Source organism: Callithrix jacchus, chromosome 2 (assembly GCF_049354715.1).
Source record: "Callithrix jacchus isolate 240 chromosome 2, calJac240_pri, whole genome shotgun sequence".
Lineage (NCBI taxonomy): Eukaryota > Metazoa > Chordata > Mammalia > Primates > Cebidae > Callithrix > Callithrix jacchus.
In genome coordinates this window covers 31,161,347-31,176,694 of record NC_133503.1, presented here as the reverse complement: position 1 = coordinate 31,176,694, position 15,348 = coordinate 31,161,347, and the positions used below count along the sequence as shown (strand labels likewise).

Here is a 15,348-nt window from a genome sequence, read left to right as displayed (position 1 = left end):
CAGGCGAGCGCCACCACGCCAAGCTAATTTTTGTATTTTTAGTAGAGACAGGGTTTCACCATGTTGGCCAGGATGGTCTCAATTTCTTGACCTCATGATCCGCCCACCTCGGCCTCCCGAAGTGCTAAGATTACAGGCATAAGCCACTTTGCCCTGCCTATTTATTTTTTAAGACAGAGTCTTGCTCTGTAGCCCAAGCTGGAGTGCAATGGTGTGATCTCGGCTCACTGCAACTTTTGCCTCCTGTTCAAGAGATTTTCCTGCCTCAGTCTCCCAAAGTAACTGGGACTACAGGTGTGCATCACTATGCCTGGCTAGTTTTGCATTTTCAGTAGAGATGGGGTTTCACCATGTTGGCCAGGCTGGTCTCCTGACGTCAGATGATCCACCTGCCTCGGCCTCCCAAAGTGTTGGGATTACAGGCGTGAACCACCTCACCTGGCCATCCCCCAGGTATTTACTTCTCCACCTCCTACAACTATTTTTTAAATACTTCCTGAATCATCTCAATTTTTCCAAGTAAAACTGTATAAATATTAGGTTTTAAAATATCTGATGTTCCTATGGCACTTGTCCCCTTTACAACGCACTTTCATTTAATCTCATTCATACTCTACAAATGTTTGTAAGGAAGGCAGATATTTACCTACAGCTATGCTTCTGCAATCTGGCTGCAACCTAGAATCAACTAGGGACTTTCTAGGAATTCCATGCCCAGGGCATACCACAGACCACGTAAACCAGAATCTATGGGGGTGGGTCAGGCATGGTATTTTTAGCTGTCCCCTCCAGTGATCTGATGAGTCTAATATGTAGCAGCAGTTGGGAACCGCTGTTCCTTTTGTTCCCCTAGCTCCAGAGACACCTTCTCATCTCCTTGGAGAAAGGAGATCAAGGTTTCTTATTCTTCCATTGCAGAGCTACGGAGACGAGGGCTTAGGAAGGTTAAGTGATTTGCTGCTAAGAGGAAGGGCCAGAAACAGAATCCCAAACTCAGACTGGGGAGCATCCAACCCTGACTGAGTGTGCTCCTACTGCATGCCAGCCACCGAGCTACCCATTAACCAAGAATGGAAAAGACACAGGAAATCGTGCCATTCTATAACAGGACAGGATGCTATGGAGCCCAGGCTGGGGAGGTGGGGAAGGTGTTTCTAAACTTCGTTTGTAAGGTGAATCTTAATGCCAAGAAGATGTGAGGCGATGGTGAGGGCCTGGAGAAGGGAGTGTCGAGGTTCAGAGTGGCCAGTAAGGGTTTGGGAATGATATTAACAATGTTCCTAAATTGGCTGGTTACAGTGGTTCATGTCTATAATCCCAGCAGTTTAGGAGGCCGAGGCAGGCAGATCAACTGAGGTCAGGAGTTCAAGACTAGCCTGGCCTACATGGAGAAACCCTGTCTCTACTAAAAATAAAAAATAAAAAAATCAGCTGGCATGGTGGCACAAACCTGCAAGCCCAACTACTTGGGAGGCTGAGGCAGGAGAATCACTTGAACCTGGGAGGCAGAGGTTGCAGTGAGCTGAGATTGTGCCATCGCACTCCAGCCTGGGTGACAGAGTGAAAAAAAAGTTCATAAGCTAATTAAGATCATTTCAACTGGCTGCATACACCTGTGCTCAGGAGATTCTGCAATCCTGGACAGTGTCTGCCATTCAACCACTAACAAAATATCTCAGGTCTTTTGGGTGTAAACACTTAGCCAGTAGTTTATAGACTTGAGTGGGCAGCAGAGTTACTCAGAGAGCTCATGAAAACACAGATTGCTGGGCTGTATCCCCAGAGTTTCTGATTTAGTTGGTCTGATGTGGGACATGAGAATGTGTGTTTCTTTTTCTTTTCCTTTTTTTTTTTTTGAGACATAGTAATGCTCTATTGCCCAGGCTGAAGTACAGCGGTTGCTCACTGCAGCCTCTGCGCCTGGGGCTCCCGGGATCAAGCAATTCTCCTGCCTCAGCCTCCCGAGTAGCTGGGATTACAGGTGCGTGTCACCATCCCCAGCTACTTTTTGTATTTTTAGTAGAGACGGGGTTTCACCATGTTCGTCAGGCTGGTCTCGAACTCCTGACCTCACGATCCACCCACCTTGGCCTCCCAAAGTGCTGGGATTACAGGCGTGAACCACCGCGCCAGTGAGTATGTGTGGTTTTAACAGATTCTCAGGCGAACCTGATATACTGGTCTGGAACCACACTGAAGAACCATTGTATGAGGGCAAAAGCCTTGGAGGGCCTGGTGTGCTGCGAAGAGGTTGAAGAAAACCCCAAAGTCCTCCATTGGCTGCTGGTAAATATTTGTTTTATATCAGCAATAGAAATAAACAACTTCAATTGTTTTTCAAACTCCTTGAGCTATTAAGACACCTCTTAATATGCCTATCCAGCAAAAGTCATTGTCTACTGGGAAGAAGTCTATCTTCTTAGGCATGACCAGGTTTTCTAGGGGACATTTTTCTTAGATAAAAACAAGAAGCGGTTTATGTCCAAAAAATCTGGTCCTCAAAATAAATGAATTCAGCAGTAACTATATAACGACAGAGAAAGTTATCAAATATATTAGGGGGACTGTCATGGCTGCAGTTTGCAGTTATATTCAAGTCAGTGGAACTTGAATATAATGAGAGATGTCTAATGTGATTGTTACTAAGTCCAGGAGATGGCTTCTAATTTATTCTCATTTTGCTAAGGACGAAATGAAGGCTCAAAAAGACATAACTAACTTTGACCAAGGTCACAGAACCAGCAAGTAGCAAAGGTATGTAAAACTGAAGCAGTGATCAAGGGGAATAGCCATGGATAAGGCTTCCCTAGAGGGCTTTAGTGAGGATTCCATGAGAGGAGGGATTTGCTCTTCCCCAAAACCACCTCCCTGCACTTCCTGGATTTCAAACAGGGCAAGTTCCCTGGTGTGAAGGAGCCAGGGACCCTTCCTCTTGCAAACAGCTCAGCTCAGTGCAGGGGAGTCCTGGCTCAGTTCCACTGAGAGACAGGGAGGGCAGTTTCCTCTGATTCTGTCTTGGCCATGAATATACAAATTCTATTTTTTTCTTTTTTCTTTTTAAAAGATGGAGTATCACCATATTGGTCAGGCTGGTCTCGAACTCCTGACCTCAGGTGATCCACCCAACTCAGCCTCCCAAAGTGCTGGAATTACAGGCTTGAGCCACCACACCTGGTGAAAATACACATTCTATGCATTCTAATAAAAGAGAAATCCCTCCAGTCTTCTGGAATCCCCTTAGACTGTCTGCTTCCCAGTGCTTGCCTGGTTTCTTTTTGAGATAGGGTCTCACTCTGTTACCCAAGCTGGAGTGCAATGATGTAAACACTCACTGCAGCCTTGACCTCCTGGGATCAAGCGATCCACCCACCTTAGCCTCTGGTGTAGCTGGAATCACAGGTGTGGACCACCATGCCCAGCTCATGTTTTGAATGTTTGTAGAGATGGGGACCTCACTTTCTTGCCCAAGCTGGTCTAGAACTCCTGGGCTCAAGCCATCCTCCTGCATCAGACTCCCAAAGTGCTGGGATTACAATTGTGAGCTGCCACACCAGGCCTCTTGTGCCTTATTTCTTAATGGACAAGAAAAACACACAGGATTTTGCTACTGCTCAGGTTCTGATCAGCAAAAGAAGATAACAATGATATATGCTCCTCACAATCACAGTGATGCAGATAGACCATGTTGGCTCATGAGACCATTTCCCTTAGCCCACAGCGATCATTGAGTACCCTCTCCTAGGTTTCTTTTTCTTTTTTTTGAGCTGGAGTCTCACTTTGTCATCCAGGCTGGAGTGCAATGGCGTGATCTTAGCTTACTGCAACCTCCACCTCCAGGGATCAAGCAATTCTCCTGCCTCAGCCTCCCAAGTAGCTGGGATTACAGGCATGCCCCACCACGCCTGGCTAATTATGTATTTTTAGTAGAGTTGGAGTTTCTCCATATTGGTCAGGCTGGTCTCGAACTCCTGATCTCAGATGATCCACCCGCCTCAACATCCCAAAGTGCTGGGATTACAGGCGTGAGCTACCATGCCCAGCCCCTCTCCTAGGTTATTATAAGGAGTCAGTGAGTCACTTGTATTAGTCGGATCAAGCCAGCATCATCTCCTGGGGACCTGCAGGAAATGCACATTCTTGGGCTGCACCCAGCTCCACTGACTCAAACTGAGTATTTAACAAGCCCTCCAGGTGGATCTGTTTCCTCAAGTCTGACAACCACTGCTCTTGAAAGTAAGCTCTATGAGGACGAGGATTTTCGTTGGTTTAATCACTGCTGAACCCCCAGTGCCAAAACAATGCCTGGCCTATCCAATAAATATTTGTTAAGTGACTGAATCTGTCCCAATGAAACAGAAGAGGAAGAAAACAGAGTCAGAGAGCCCGGTGTTTCTACTACACTTACACAGCTCCTTGACTAGCTGTGCCTCTCACTAATTTGTAGTAAATTCTGAGTTAGAGACTATAGTGTCTCATCCTTGCATCCCAGCAATTAGCCCACCTCGCCACAATAGGCTCTTGATAACATCCTACTAAAGGCCCTAAGGCCTCCCACCTTCAAATCTAGGTTCGTACCACCACCATCAACAGGTGTCACCAAGTCTGTCCCTTCAGTTTCCTGAAAGAGCTCTAGAGAACACCAAACCCCCAGCCATCATGCATTTTATTCCCAGTCTCCATCCCCCACGTGCACACCCCACTGCACCAGGGACTTTGCTCTGCTCCTCACCTCTGGCAACAAAGTCTGAGCACGGTAGGCACTCCATAAATACCTGCTGAGTGAATGGCCAACCCCCCCACTGGGTGGGACATGATAAATACCAGTGCCCTTCCTGTGACACCACCATGCTCAAATCAGCAGGTCCTCAAACTGCTCTCAAACAGCGCAAAAGGGAAGACTGAGTGAGGGGACATGATATCAAAGCAGTTACAAATGAGTTCCAGAGACCTCCAGTTCCTGCATCAGCCTTTTTAGCTCTGCCATGACAACTGCAATTCATTACCCTGATTCACACACAGCCCTGGTGCCAGCTCACTGGCAAGAGTCGCTTCACTCCAGAAATTCCAAAGAAGGGCTTGCCTCCGATAAGACTGGGGGAGGAGGGGAGTTTATTGATTCATATAACGAGTGCTGCCAAGGTGGGTGGTAAGCTCTAATGTCAATGTGGCTCAGGTGAGCCATGGCCCACCAGGAAGAGACTTGAGTTGGCAAGGAAGAAACAGGGGCTTTAGCTCCTCTACCATTACCAATGCACAGGAGGGTAGGTTGGCCTACCTGGAAGGAGCTCCCATCTGAAGTCCTGATGTGCACTAAGCGTTGTGCTAAGACTTTTTATGTTGGATGCCATATATTCACCATGACCCTCAGGGGTAGGTAGGTCCTGCTCTTATCCTTGTTTTACAGCAGAGAAGGAACTCAAGGTCACTTACTATCTTCAAGTAAAGCCAGATTGGACTCATTGTCCTCTGATGATCTTTATTGTGAGCCTATCTACTACAGGGAATGGTGGTATGCCAATCCTGTATCTGAATGGAACCCCCCACACACATTTTTTTCCATAGTGAAAAAATGAGCTTGTCACTTGACTTGTCTCTCAGCCTGTTTCCCCATTTGCAAAATGCCAGAAAAATATGATGAGCAATAGTGTTTGGCATGTGACAATGGATAAAGATCTTTAAAGACAATCATGATTATTTACCACCATTATCACCAGGTGCCAGTTATTGTTCTCACTGTTCATGATACAAACTATGCACTTGTAAGAAATTCCTGGAATACACAGGGAGATGCTCCAAGAAAAGCCATGACAGATGTAGGACTGGAAGGCCGTCCCAGGGTCATCTCATCCTAGTAGCCACCTGATGCCTGCATCTTGACATTCTATCCTTCCAAGTCTATTACCTGTCAGTGGATCCCAAGGGCTACCCCAGGGCCCAATCCAACAAGTAACCGCCACTTGGCGGGGAGGAAGCCAGTGTGGGGGTCGCTACCAACACAGGCTCGGGGAACAGCAGGCAGCCGACTGGGGAAAGTCAGCAGCTGCCGTTGGCCTGGTGTCCTCGCTGCCAGAGAGTGATGAATGGAGCAAGAGAAGAAAAAAAAGCCAACAAAGGTGTCCCTAATCTTGATGCAGCTTCATTTTTTTTTTTTCTGGCTGACCATTGAGTGAGAACTTAAGCCTCCGTCCCTTTTCTTTGGCAGACATTTGAAACTGAAAGATCCCATTTCTTCCCAACGGAGAGATGTCATGGGTAGAAGCACTGAGCAAGGCAGTTGGCAAGGGGGGCGGGGTGGGGAGAATGCCCATGTGACCCACTACACTTGTCCTTTTTCTTCCCCTCCTCCCCACTCTGTTCTACCCCCTCTTCCCCATCTCGCATCTTTAGAGAATATTCTCCCCACACAACAGAGAACGCCTGCCCCCCTCGTCCTGCCACCCCATTATTTTTTTTTTCTGCTTAGGAGCTAGAGGCTAAATGGCCTGCTGGGTAAGGTTTAATAACAAAATGCCACTGTATCCAGTTTCTTAGTTTTCTCTTTCTTTATCTCACTCTGAAACGGATTTGAGGCAGCAGCAGCTGAGCCTTTCGCTGTTCTGCCTAAAGGTGTGCAGCCGGCTGGCCATCTCCATCCATGCTGGGAGGCAAGATGGGAGTTTTTTTGTCCAGATCCAGCCCTCAGTCCTGTCCAAGTGGAAGTGCTTCCCTCAGCAAATAGCAGGGAGCTGGTGATAGGGATGTCACCAGGCCACTTCTCCAAGTGAAATGGAATCTTCTTATCCAGGGCCCCTTGCTGAACTGGAGGCTGCAGAGCCTCATCACCTAGCACTACATGTGGCTGGAGAGAGCTCCTGATACACATCATGGACAGCCACCTGACATTAAGTCGGCATCCCCTGCAAATGCCACTGAAGCCTGATCAAGGCTTCTGCCACCGAGGGAACCGTGCAGCAAGACGGTGGCTACCTCCGACTCACACTTACTCTAGCCTTGTCTCTCCTTACATGCACCTGAACTTGGCGTGCCAACCTTCCAGGTAACTAAGGCAACCTGATTCTCTTCCCTTCAAAAGGGCAGTGTTTTTCTCACAGCAATCTGGGACCCCAGGGAATTGGAAAATCAGGTCAGTTTGGCTAAGCCCTCTCCCCGGGAGGGCGGGGGATGGCGACAGAGAGGAACGGCCTCGGCTACTCATTCCCTGGCTGATGGGAGCATTTACCCAAGCGACTTGGAAAGGACTGTGAACTCCCTGTACACATTGCATCATTCAAAGAGTCCCTCTGCCTCCATCTCTCTTCTCCCATCCCCAGAGCTCTGGTTAGCCAGCTGCTCCCAGAAGGTGAGTTTTACACCAAACAGTCTCCTAAGCTGCCATGAGGATCTTACTGGCTTCTCTGATTAAGGCTCCTTACAATGTCTCTCCCTGAGATCCACATCAGGTTCACCGGTTTTAAAAATAAATGATGCTGGGTACGGTGGCTCGCACCTGTAATCCTAGCACTTTGGGAGGCTGAGGTGGAGTGGATCACGAGGTCAGGAGATTGAGACCATCCTGGCCAACATGGTGAAACCCCATGTCTACTAAAATACAAAAAATACCCAGGTGGTATGCACCTGTAGTTCCAGCTATTTATGAGGGCTGAGTCAGGGGAATCGCTTGAACCTGGGTGGTGGAGGTTGCAGGGAGCCAAGATCACACCACTGCACTCCAACCTGGCGACAGAGCAAGACTCCGTCTCAAACAAAACAAAATAAATGGTAACTCTCAAGCCCATCTGTCAACAGGGCACTCTTGCACCCTGAGATGGATTAATAAACCAGGACAGAGCCAGACTAGGCTATAGCTAGTGTGAGTGTAGACACAAGAATCCATTTAGGTGGGCTCCAGTCCCAGATGCAACACCTGTTGGTGATCTTGAGCAAGTTTTTCTAAGTTTCAGTTCCCTCATCTGAAGTACTTACCCTATATGGCTGTTGAAAAGATTAAATGAGATCACAATATAGAATGCTTACCTCAGTGAGCAGCAGAGAATAAACCACTCAATAGTTGGTATTGACTACTATTTTATTCCTCTCTGGGTTACCAAACTCTCACTTCTCCTTATTATCTATCCTAGTGTTTTTAAACCTCTTTTCTTTCTTAATAATTGACATAGGATGTTCCCAGGCATAGTAGACGCCTATGGAATGTGTAGATCTTAAACTGAAGCCTTGGAAAAAGATGAAACGCCCTCTAATAACTTACATATTAGCATTATAGGTCTACAGGTATTAGTGGACCATTAAGAGCAGAAGTATGGGGAATAGAGAGGCTCTGGGTAATTTCCCTGGCAGACTGGTTATAACCCTCACTTAAGAAAGCTTGTTGGGCAGAGTGCAGTGTCTCATGCCTGTAATCCTAGCACTTTCAAAGGCCGAGACAGTCAGATAACTTGAGGTCAGGAGTTCGAGACCAGCCTGGCCAACATGGTGAAACCCCCATCTCTAATAAAAAAACAAAAATTAGCTGGGTGAGATGGCACATGCCTTTAATCCCAGTTACTCAAGAGGCTGAGGCACTGGAATTGCTTGAACCCGGGAGGCAGAGGTTGAAGTGAGCTGAGATTGTACCACTGCACTCCAACCTGGGTGACAGAGCAAAATCCATTCTCAAAAAAAAAAAAAAAAAAAAAAAGCTTGTTGGAATGTAAATTGGTGGAAAATAACATTAGACTGACAACAATAACCCTAAATCAATTTTAATGGATTATAAAAATAGGAATTCACGGGCCAGGCACAGTGGCTCACGCCTGTAATCCTAGCCCTTTGGGAGGCTGAGGTGGGTGGATCACCTGAGGTCAGGAGTTCAAGACCAGCCTGGCCATCATGGTGAAACCCCGTCTTGTAAAAAAAAAATAGGAATTCATTTGCATTCACTGGAACTTTAATCATCAACATATAGCAAATTCCTATGACACAACTCACAAATGACTGTGACACATCATGAATGCAATGTCCTGGTCTATACAGTCAAGAAGGATTATGGAGAATAACACAGTTATACACATAAAATATATGTGAATTATTATCACTCATAAGAACATAGATGTGATTTTCAGTAAAAAATTTACGTAAGAGAAAGAGGAAAACAAACTGTTTTTTTTTTTAAGGTAGGGTTTCGCCATGATGGCCAGGCTGGTCTCGAACTCCTGACCTCAGGTGATCCACCCACCTCAGCTTCCCAAAGTGCTAGGATTACAGGTGTGAGCCACCACGCCTGACTCGGAAAATAAACTCTTACTAGACTCAAGGTTGGCATTTACTTTCTGTGTGACCGTGGGCAAGTCACTTGTCTCTGGTTCTCAATTTCTTTTCCTTTTTTTTTTTTCTTTTCTTCTTTATCAGAGATTGAACATCAACCCAATTTCATCAGTTAAATGAGAGGCCTAGATTTCACGAACAGAAAGATCTACTCCAACTACAAAATTGGGTAGATCTGCAGCCTCCATTTGGAGCTGGTGGGTGTTTCACAGGTACTTTCAAGTTAAAAGAACTGGCATTCCTGAATGTCCCCTCCATGTCAGATGTCATGTTTGTTGCCCCACCTACCTTCACTTACTTAACACTCATAACTACCCTTGATGGTTGATAGGCCCTCATTCATTAGAAGACAAACTCAAGGTTCAGAGAGAATATGTCACTTGCCAGGGTAACTCAGGTAGCAACTGGCAAATCCAAGATTCCAGGAGCCAAAAGCTCACTTATACACATTTGCCCTCTAGCTGCCCATGACCCGGCCACACCAGAGTGGTCACAGGTAAGTGAAATCACGCCTGTCCTAGCTCCATTTCCCAAGGCTAAATTCCTTAGGCAGTGGAGCAGCGGTCTTGATTCTGCAGCTAACTCAGCAGGAAGTAAAATGAGGCAGTGGTTAGAAACGGGGATTCTGGAGTTAGCCTGCCTAGTAGTCACATCTCAGCTCCACAAAGGTTGAGGGACTATACCAAGCCTCCCTGTGCATTGGCGTAATTCAGATGGGTAATAACTGTACCTCGTTCCAGGTTTTTAGGAGGATTTAAAGAGATAACCCATGTAAAGCTTTCAGCAGACTGCCCGAATATAGTAAATACCCAATCGTTATTTGCTCCCTAGCTAAACGGGAGAGCTTTCGATGGTGGCAAGCAGTTTCTAAGCTATGGCAGGAGTTATGAACCTGGGGTCCAGGAGGTCTCTGAAATTATGTGCAAAAACCTTTTCTCTAGGAAGAGTTCTGAACCTGTATCAGCCTCATAAGAAGGGTCTGTGACCTGACAGAGGTTATGACTTTTTCACTGCTGTAGACTTGACTTCCTTCCATATAAATTATTTCTGAAATAACAGGGTTAGCAAAAAAAGATCCTCAGGTTATGAGAGAAGTCGCTGAATCCTCTCAGCAAGGTCACTACAGCTATGTTGGCCTCTGGTACTTATCACACAGACCCAGAAACTGCCCAGAATTCCCAGGTGGTTCCTACGAGATTTGTCTGAATACAAATCGCACAACAAGCAGGAATCAGGCTGCAGGAACCTTCTCTGGGAGGGCCAGCCCCAAAGATCTATTCTTCCTCCGAGAACAATCGGTGCATTTGTTTTGCATACCATGAAGTGAAATACACAGGATGCTGGCCCCTTTGCTAGGAGCTCCCAAAAGCACCCAGAGTTACTCCGCAAAAGGAGCATGGCTCCAAGGTGCTGTTCAGACCTGATCCACAGCACCTGATTCCCGAAAGACCTGTCACCTTCCCAGTCTGGCTTTGACTCAGGAAAAGCCTGTGGTGCTGCTGGAGCCTTTGGCCCAGTGGGCAGGACCCATGCTGCCCACTGGACCCTCTCCGGTTGTTGGGACAACCATCCTCAGGAATTTCTGCCTCCCAGTCTTCCCCTGGGTGAGAAGGGGAGAGAGTTGGCAAGGCTGGCTGCTTGGCTGCTCTTCCAACCCCCTGGTGAAAGGGGAAGCTGAAAACTGGATTCCCTACCCCCAGCAGCTCCTGGCCGGCCAGCACACAAAACAGCTCAGCCCCAGAGGGAGGAATGTGCCAAGACATTCTTTAGGATTGGTAACCAGAGACGCTATTTTGTCCTTGGTGGCTAAGAAATCACTTTTCTGACTGAAGGAGCATTTGACTTACTTTTTTTAAATTCAGGGGAATGGGTGGGCATCTCCATGATTCAGGTAAGGAAAAATCAAGGCAAATGCGCGCACACACGCTCACTCACTCACATATTTAAGGAGTGGAATTTTTTTAGTGCAATTTTTTGTGTCATAGCATTCATCAATGGCAGGGATAGAACCACCTTGGCAGAATTTTTTCTCCCCAACCCACTACCCCCCAAAATAAGTTTGGCTCTTTTTAGCTTTGTTAAATTTCATCTTTCTTTTTCTCATAGCCCATTCCTGTTCCCACTTCTCCTCTCAAGGAGTCTGGAGAAGGGTTTGAAATAATATCTTAAGAGCTAACAGGCCCTTGGAGACCATTTAACCAACCCACTCCTCAAGTACTCAAACCTCAGAGAGGGCAAGTGATTTGTCCAAGGCCACACAGACAGGACTAAAAGGCAGAAATGAGGTGTGCCAGAGGGAAATTCCAGAAAACCACAAGTGGATATCCTCCAATTAGCTCTTTTCCAAAACTTACAAAGCTGGGCCACAATAATGACCCCACAGTTGACCTGAGACCCCCTCAGCACCCCAAGTTCAGGGGCCTAACACCAGCCCAGCGCAGGTGGGATGACAAAGAGGTACAGAGATGAAGCTTAAAAACCAGTGACACAGGCATGGTGACTCACGCCTGTAGTCCTAGTACTTTGCGAGGCTGAGGCAGGTGGATTGCCTGAGCTCAGGGGTTTGAGACCAGCCTGGGCAACCCAGTGAAACCTTGTCTCTACTAAAATACAAAAAATTTGCCAGACGTGGCAGCATGAGCCTGTATTCCCAGCTCCTGGGGAGGCTGAGGCAGGAGAATCGCTTGAATCCAGGAGGCAGAGGTTGCAGTGAGCCAAGATCACACCACTGCACTCTAGTGTGGGGGACAAAGCAAGACCCCCATCTCCAAAACAAACAAACAAACAAACAAACAAAAACCAGTGACACAACATGAAGAAGGTAAGCTGCTCACCTAAGTGCCACTATGTTTCTGCTGCCTCTCCACGGCTTGCCAATGTGCCTAAAAACAACGGCTGGGCAGGCCAGGTGCTGGGGCCTTAGGCTGGCCATAGTACCTAGCTGATATATACTAACACTGGGGTTTTTCCCCCTGTCATTTTTGTTTCCCTTTTATGACAATAGATATAACTAGTTTCCCATTTGTGAAAATGGTACAAAAAGTTTTAAAGTGAGTTGATCTAAAGTGAAGTAGTGAGTAAGCAATAGCACAGGTGGATATAGCAAAAAAAAAATCACGGCGGCGGCCCATATAGCACTCAAATCTGGGGGGCTGTGCTCTAGCCAATCAGTTTCTCCTGCTTGCCCTTTTGCAAGGGTAAAGAATTACTGCTGTTTGAGAGAAGCTTCCTATTGCTGTATTAGAAGTGCCGAGATGCATGATTATCAGTGTTGGCGGGGACCTCCTTTCCCTCCAACAGGACGTCCACCTGCTAACAGCACACAGGCCTCACTCAGTAAGCTGCAGGGACCTAAACTGGGGCAGGTCCCATACACTTGAACTCACGCCTGTTCTGAGAAAAGAACAAGAGAAAACGCGCTGCCAAGTTCACCAACACAGTAACAAAGCCGCCAACTGACCTGAGTAGGGGTGGGAAGCAGTGTGTCAGGATGACAAGTTTGAAGGTTAGAACTTCAGAACTGGGGAAGAACTGGTATGCAGAAAGGCAGAAAAATCAAAATACCTGAGCAAATCACACCTCTGGGCTTCACATTTTCTCTTATGTTTCAAATGGGAGTTGGGCTCTATGTCCCTTCCAACTTTTAGGCGTCCCAATATTCCCTTCCAAGCAAACCATTCATCTGACAAACAGGGAAACTGAGGCTCAGTGGCTGAAGCAGCTTGCCTAAGAGATGCTCTCTAGCATTAAATATTTCTCTTCCAGATTACATTCATAAAACACTCAGCATGGTGCTAAGTGTAGAGGAGGCATCCAGGAAGTGCTGAATGAATGAATGAACAAAGTGCTCCCAGAAACTACTGGGAATCTCAACTCTCATTTTCTTTCTGCTTCTTTTCTTTTGTAAACCCACATCTTGCTACACTTCTGGGACACCCCCATCCCAACCACACAAGATGAAGAGTCCAAGAAATTCACCTTAGTTGCTTTACAGGGACCTGACCCCCAAGGTCACAGACAAGGTTTAAACTCCACATTCCCCAAGACACTCTGACCACAGACCCATGTCAAAACACCGTGGTCCGGGGACTCCAAGACGTACATGGATAGGGTCTATGTATTTGTATGTGCTGCGTGTGAGCAAATAAATGCCAGCCGAAACCAGGAGAAAGTCCGGAGAGGTGAGAGGTACATTGAGCCATCTCACGCTCCACCTGCCTCTGCACATCATCTCAAACTACAGCGGCCTGGTACCCACCAAGGTCAGTTCCCGCTGGTGCAGGGCCGAGGAGCCTCGCCCTCCCCACCTCCCCGCACCAGCAAAGAAAGGGAGGAGAAAGAGGCAAGGGACAGGGCTTTCCCGGAGGCCTCTCACCTCCATCTCCATCCTAACAGCTTCCAAGTTGCTGCTAGATTCCTAGAGAACCAGTCTCCCTCATCTGCCCTCCCCCGGCTTCTTCACTTCCTCCCCACCCTCGGGCTCCAAGCCCCCCTGGCTGCTCCTGTGCTGTTCTCGGGAGCTTCGGAGGCACCTGTCAAAAAGCACACCCCAGGCTGCCTTCCTCGGCGCCGAGTGTCCGCTCTCCGGTAGTCTCCCAAGGAATGCTCGGTCCCGACCACTCATTACAAACCGGACACTTCCCCATCCCCATCCGCCCACCCCCTCGCTGGGGGGGAGCCTCCCCGGGAAGACCTGGTTTCTCCCGGCTAGGTCGCTCCCCCCACACCCGCCCCCGTCCGACCTATCTTCCTAAAGGGGGCGGGGGGGGGGACCTAGAGCTTAAGGTCAAAACTCCCGGCAGGTGCCTGCTGGGGCCTAAGTCCTCCATCTGGGGATGGTGGTGGGGCAGCCGGGGCCAGCTCCCCGGCAGGCGCCTCCTCTCCGTAGCCCACTGAGGCAGGAGCAGCACTCCAGAAGGTTGCGAGGAGCGGGGGTGACGAACTGAGGAGAGCGCAGAGGCACGCAGAGCTCCCCCGCCCCGCCCAGTCCCGGCCGGCGGCTCCAGGGGCAGGTGGGGGCCCGAGCGGGGGTGTGAGGGCACGGAGGAGGGTCCCGGAGTCCTACCTGTCCCGCGGGTCGATCCAGCTGGTGGTGCGGTTCGTGTGGTCTATGTAGTAGATCTTGCCGTCGAAGTCGCGCGCCTCCTCCCAGCCCTCCGGCAGGGGCAGCTCCGGCCGGGGCATCTTCCCGAGCGCGGCCGGCGCTCCCCCATACAGCTCCCGGCCGCCGCGGGGGCTCAGCGGCTCCAGCCGGCCGCTCTTAGCCCGGGCGGCCGCCGAGGCACCATGATGGGGGGGTGGCGCCCTCGGACAGGGGGCCCTAGTGGGGGCCGGCCGGTGTGGCGCCGCTGTCCATGCGGCCCTGCTGCCCCGACCCGGCGCCGCCCGCTCCGCTCGCCGCCGGCCTCTCACGCTGCCATGTGCGCCCGCAGCGGCGCGGTTTGGGCCCGGGTGCGCGCCCAGCCGGCCGGGCAGAGCGAGCCGAGCGCCGCCGCCGCCGCCGCCGCCGTCTGCCCTCCTCCGCCGCGCGGCGCACTGCGCCCTCCACGCCGCCGCCGCCGCCGCCGCCGCCTCCCTCTCCTCCCTGCAGCCGGGTGCCGTCCCTCCTCTCCGCTTCGCCGCTCTGAGCTCGCTGGGTTTGTGACTTCTGCCTCCGCCAGGTGCGGCTTGGGCGGTGCAGGTAACCGCGCTGCCCCGGAAACGGGAGGCGGAGCGCCAGGCGCCTGGGTTCCCGGGTCCCCTCCCCGCGCGCAGCGCCACGAGGGCGGGTCCTAGGGCCCGAGACGCGCCCCCTCGTGGGACAGTCCCAGCAGCCGGCCACCCCTACGCTGCCCCTGCCAGAAGAAGGAGAGACCGTCTCTCACCTGGGTCCCAGACCCTAGGGGGTTGGGCCAAAACCCGCTCTTCCTCTACCTACTATGCTCCTGTCTCTGTCCACCCGGAGTAGCCAGGCTCTTGGCACAGGTGGCCCCAAATCTTGAAACTCCCTGCTTTTCTGTTGTGTGGAATCAGGAGTCAGGCAAGAAGTGGTTAAATGGAAACATTCTT

The 15,348-nt window shown here is 49.6% G+C and overlaps 1 protein-coding gene across 4 annotated transcripts in view; it reads right to left on the bottom strand.

Annotated features, from left to right (window-relative positions):
- WWC1 (WW and C2 domain containing 1) overlaps positions 1 to 14,925 on the bottom strand; it is a 184,226-nt gene extending 169,301 nt beyond the window's left edge. For all 4 annotated transcript variants that reach the window (XM_078359150.1, XM_078359158.1, XM_078359161.1 and 1 more), the window contains exon 1: positions 14,366 to 14,925. In XM_078359150.1, coding sequence (XP_078215276.1) covers positions 14,366 to 14,484 — 119 coding nt within the window. In that variant the 5' untranslated portion in view covers positions 14,485 to 14,925. The remainder of the gene's footprint in view (positions 1 to 14,365) is intronic.
- Positions 14,926 to 15,348: the final 423 nt, after the last annotated feature.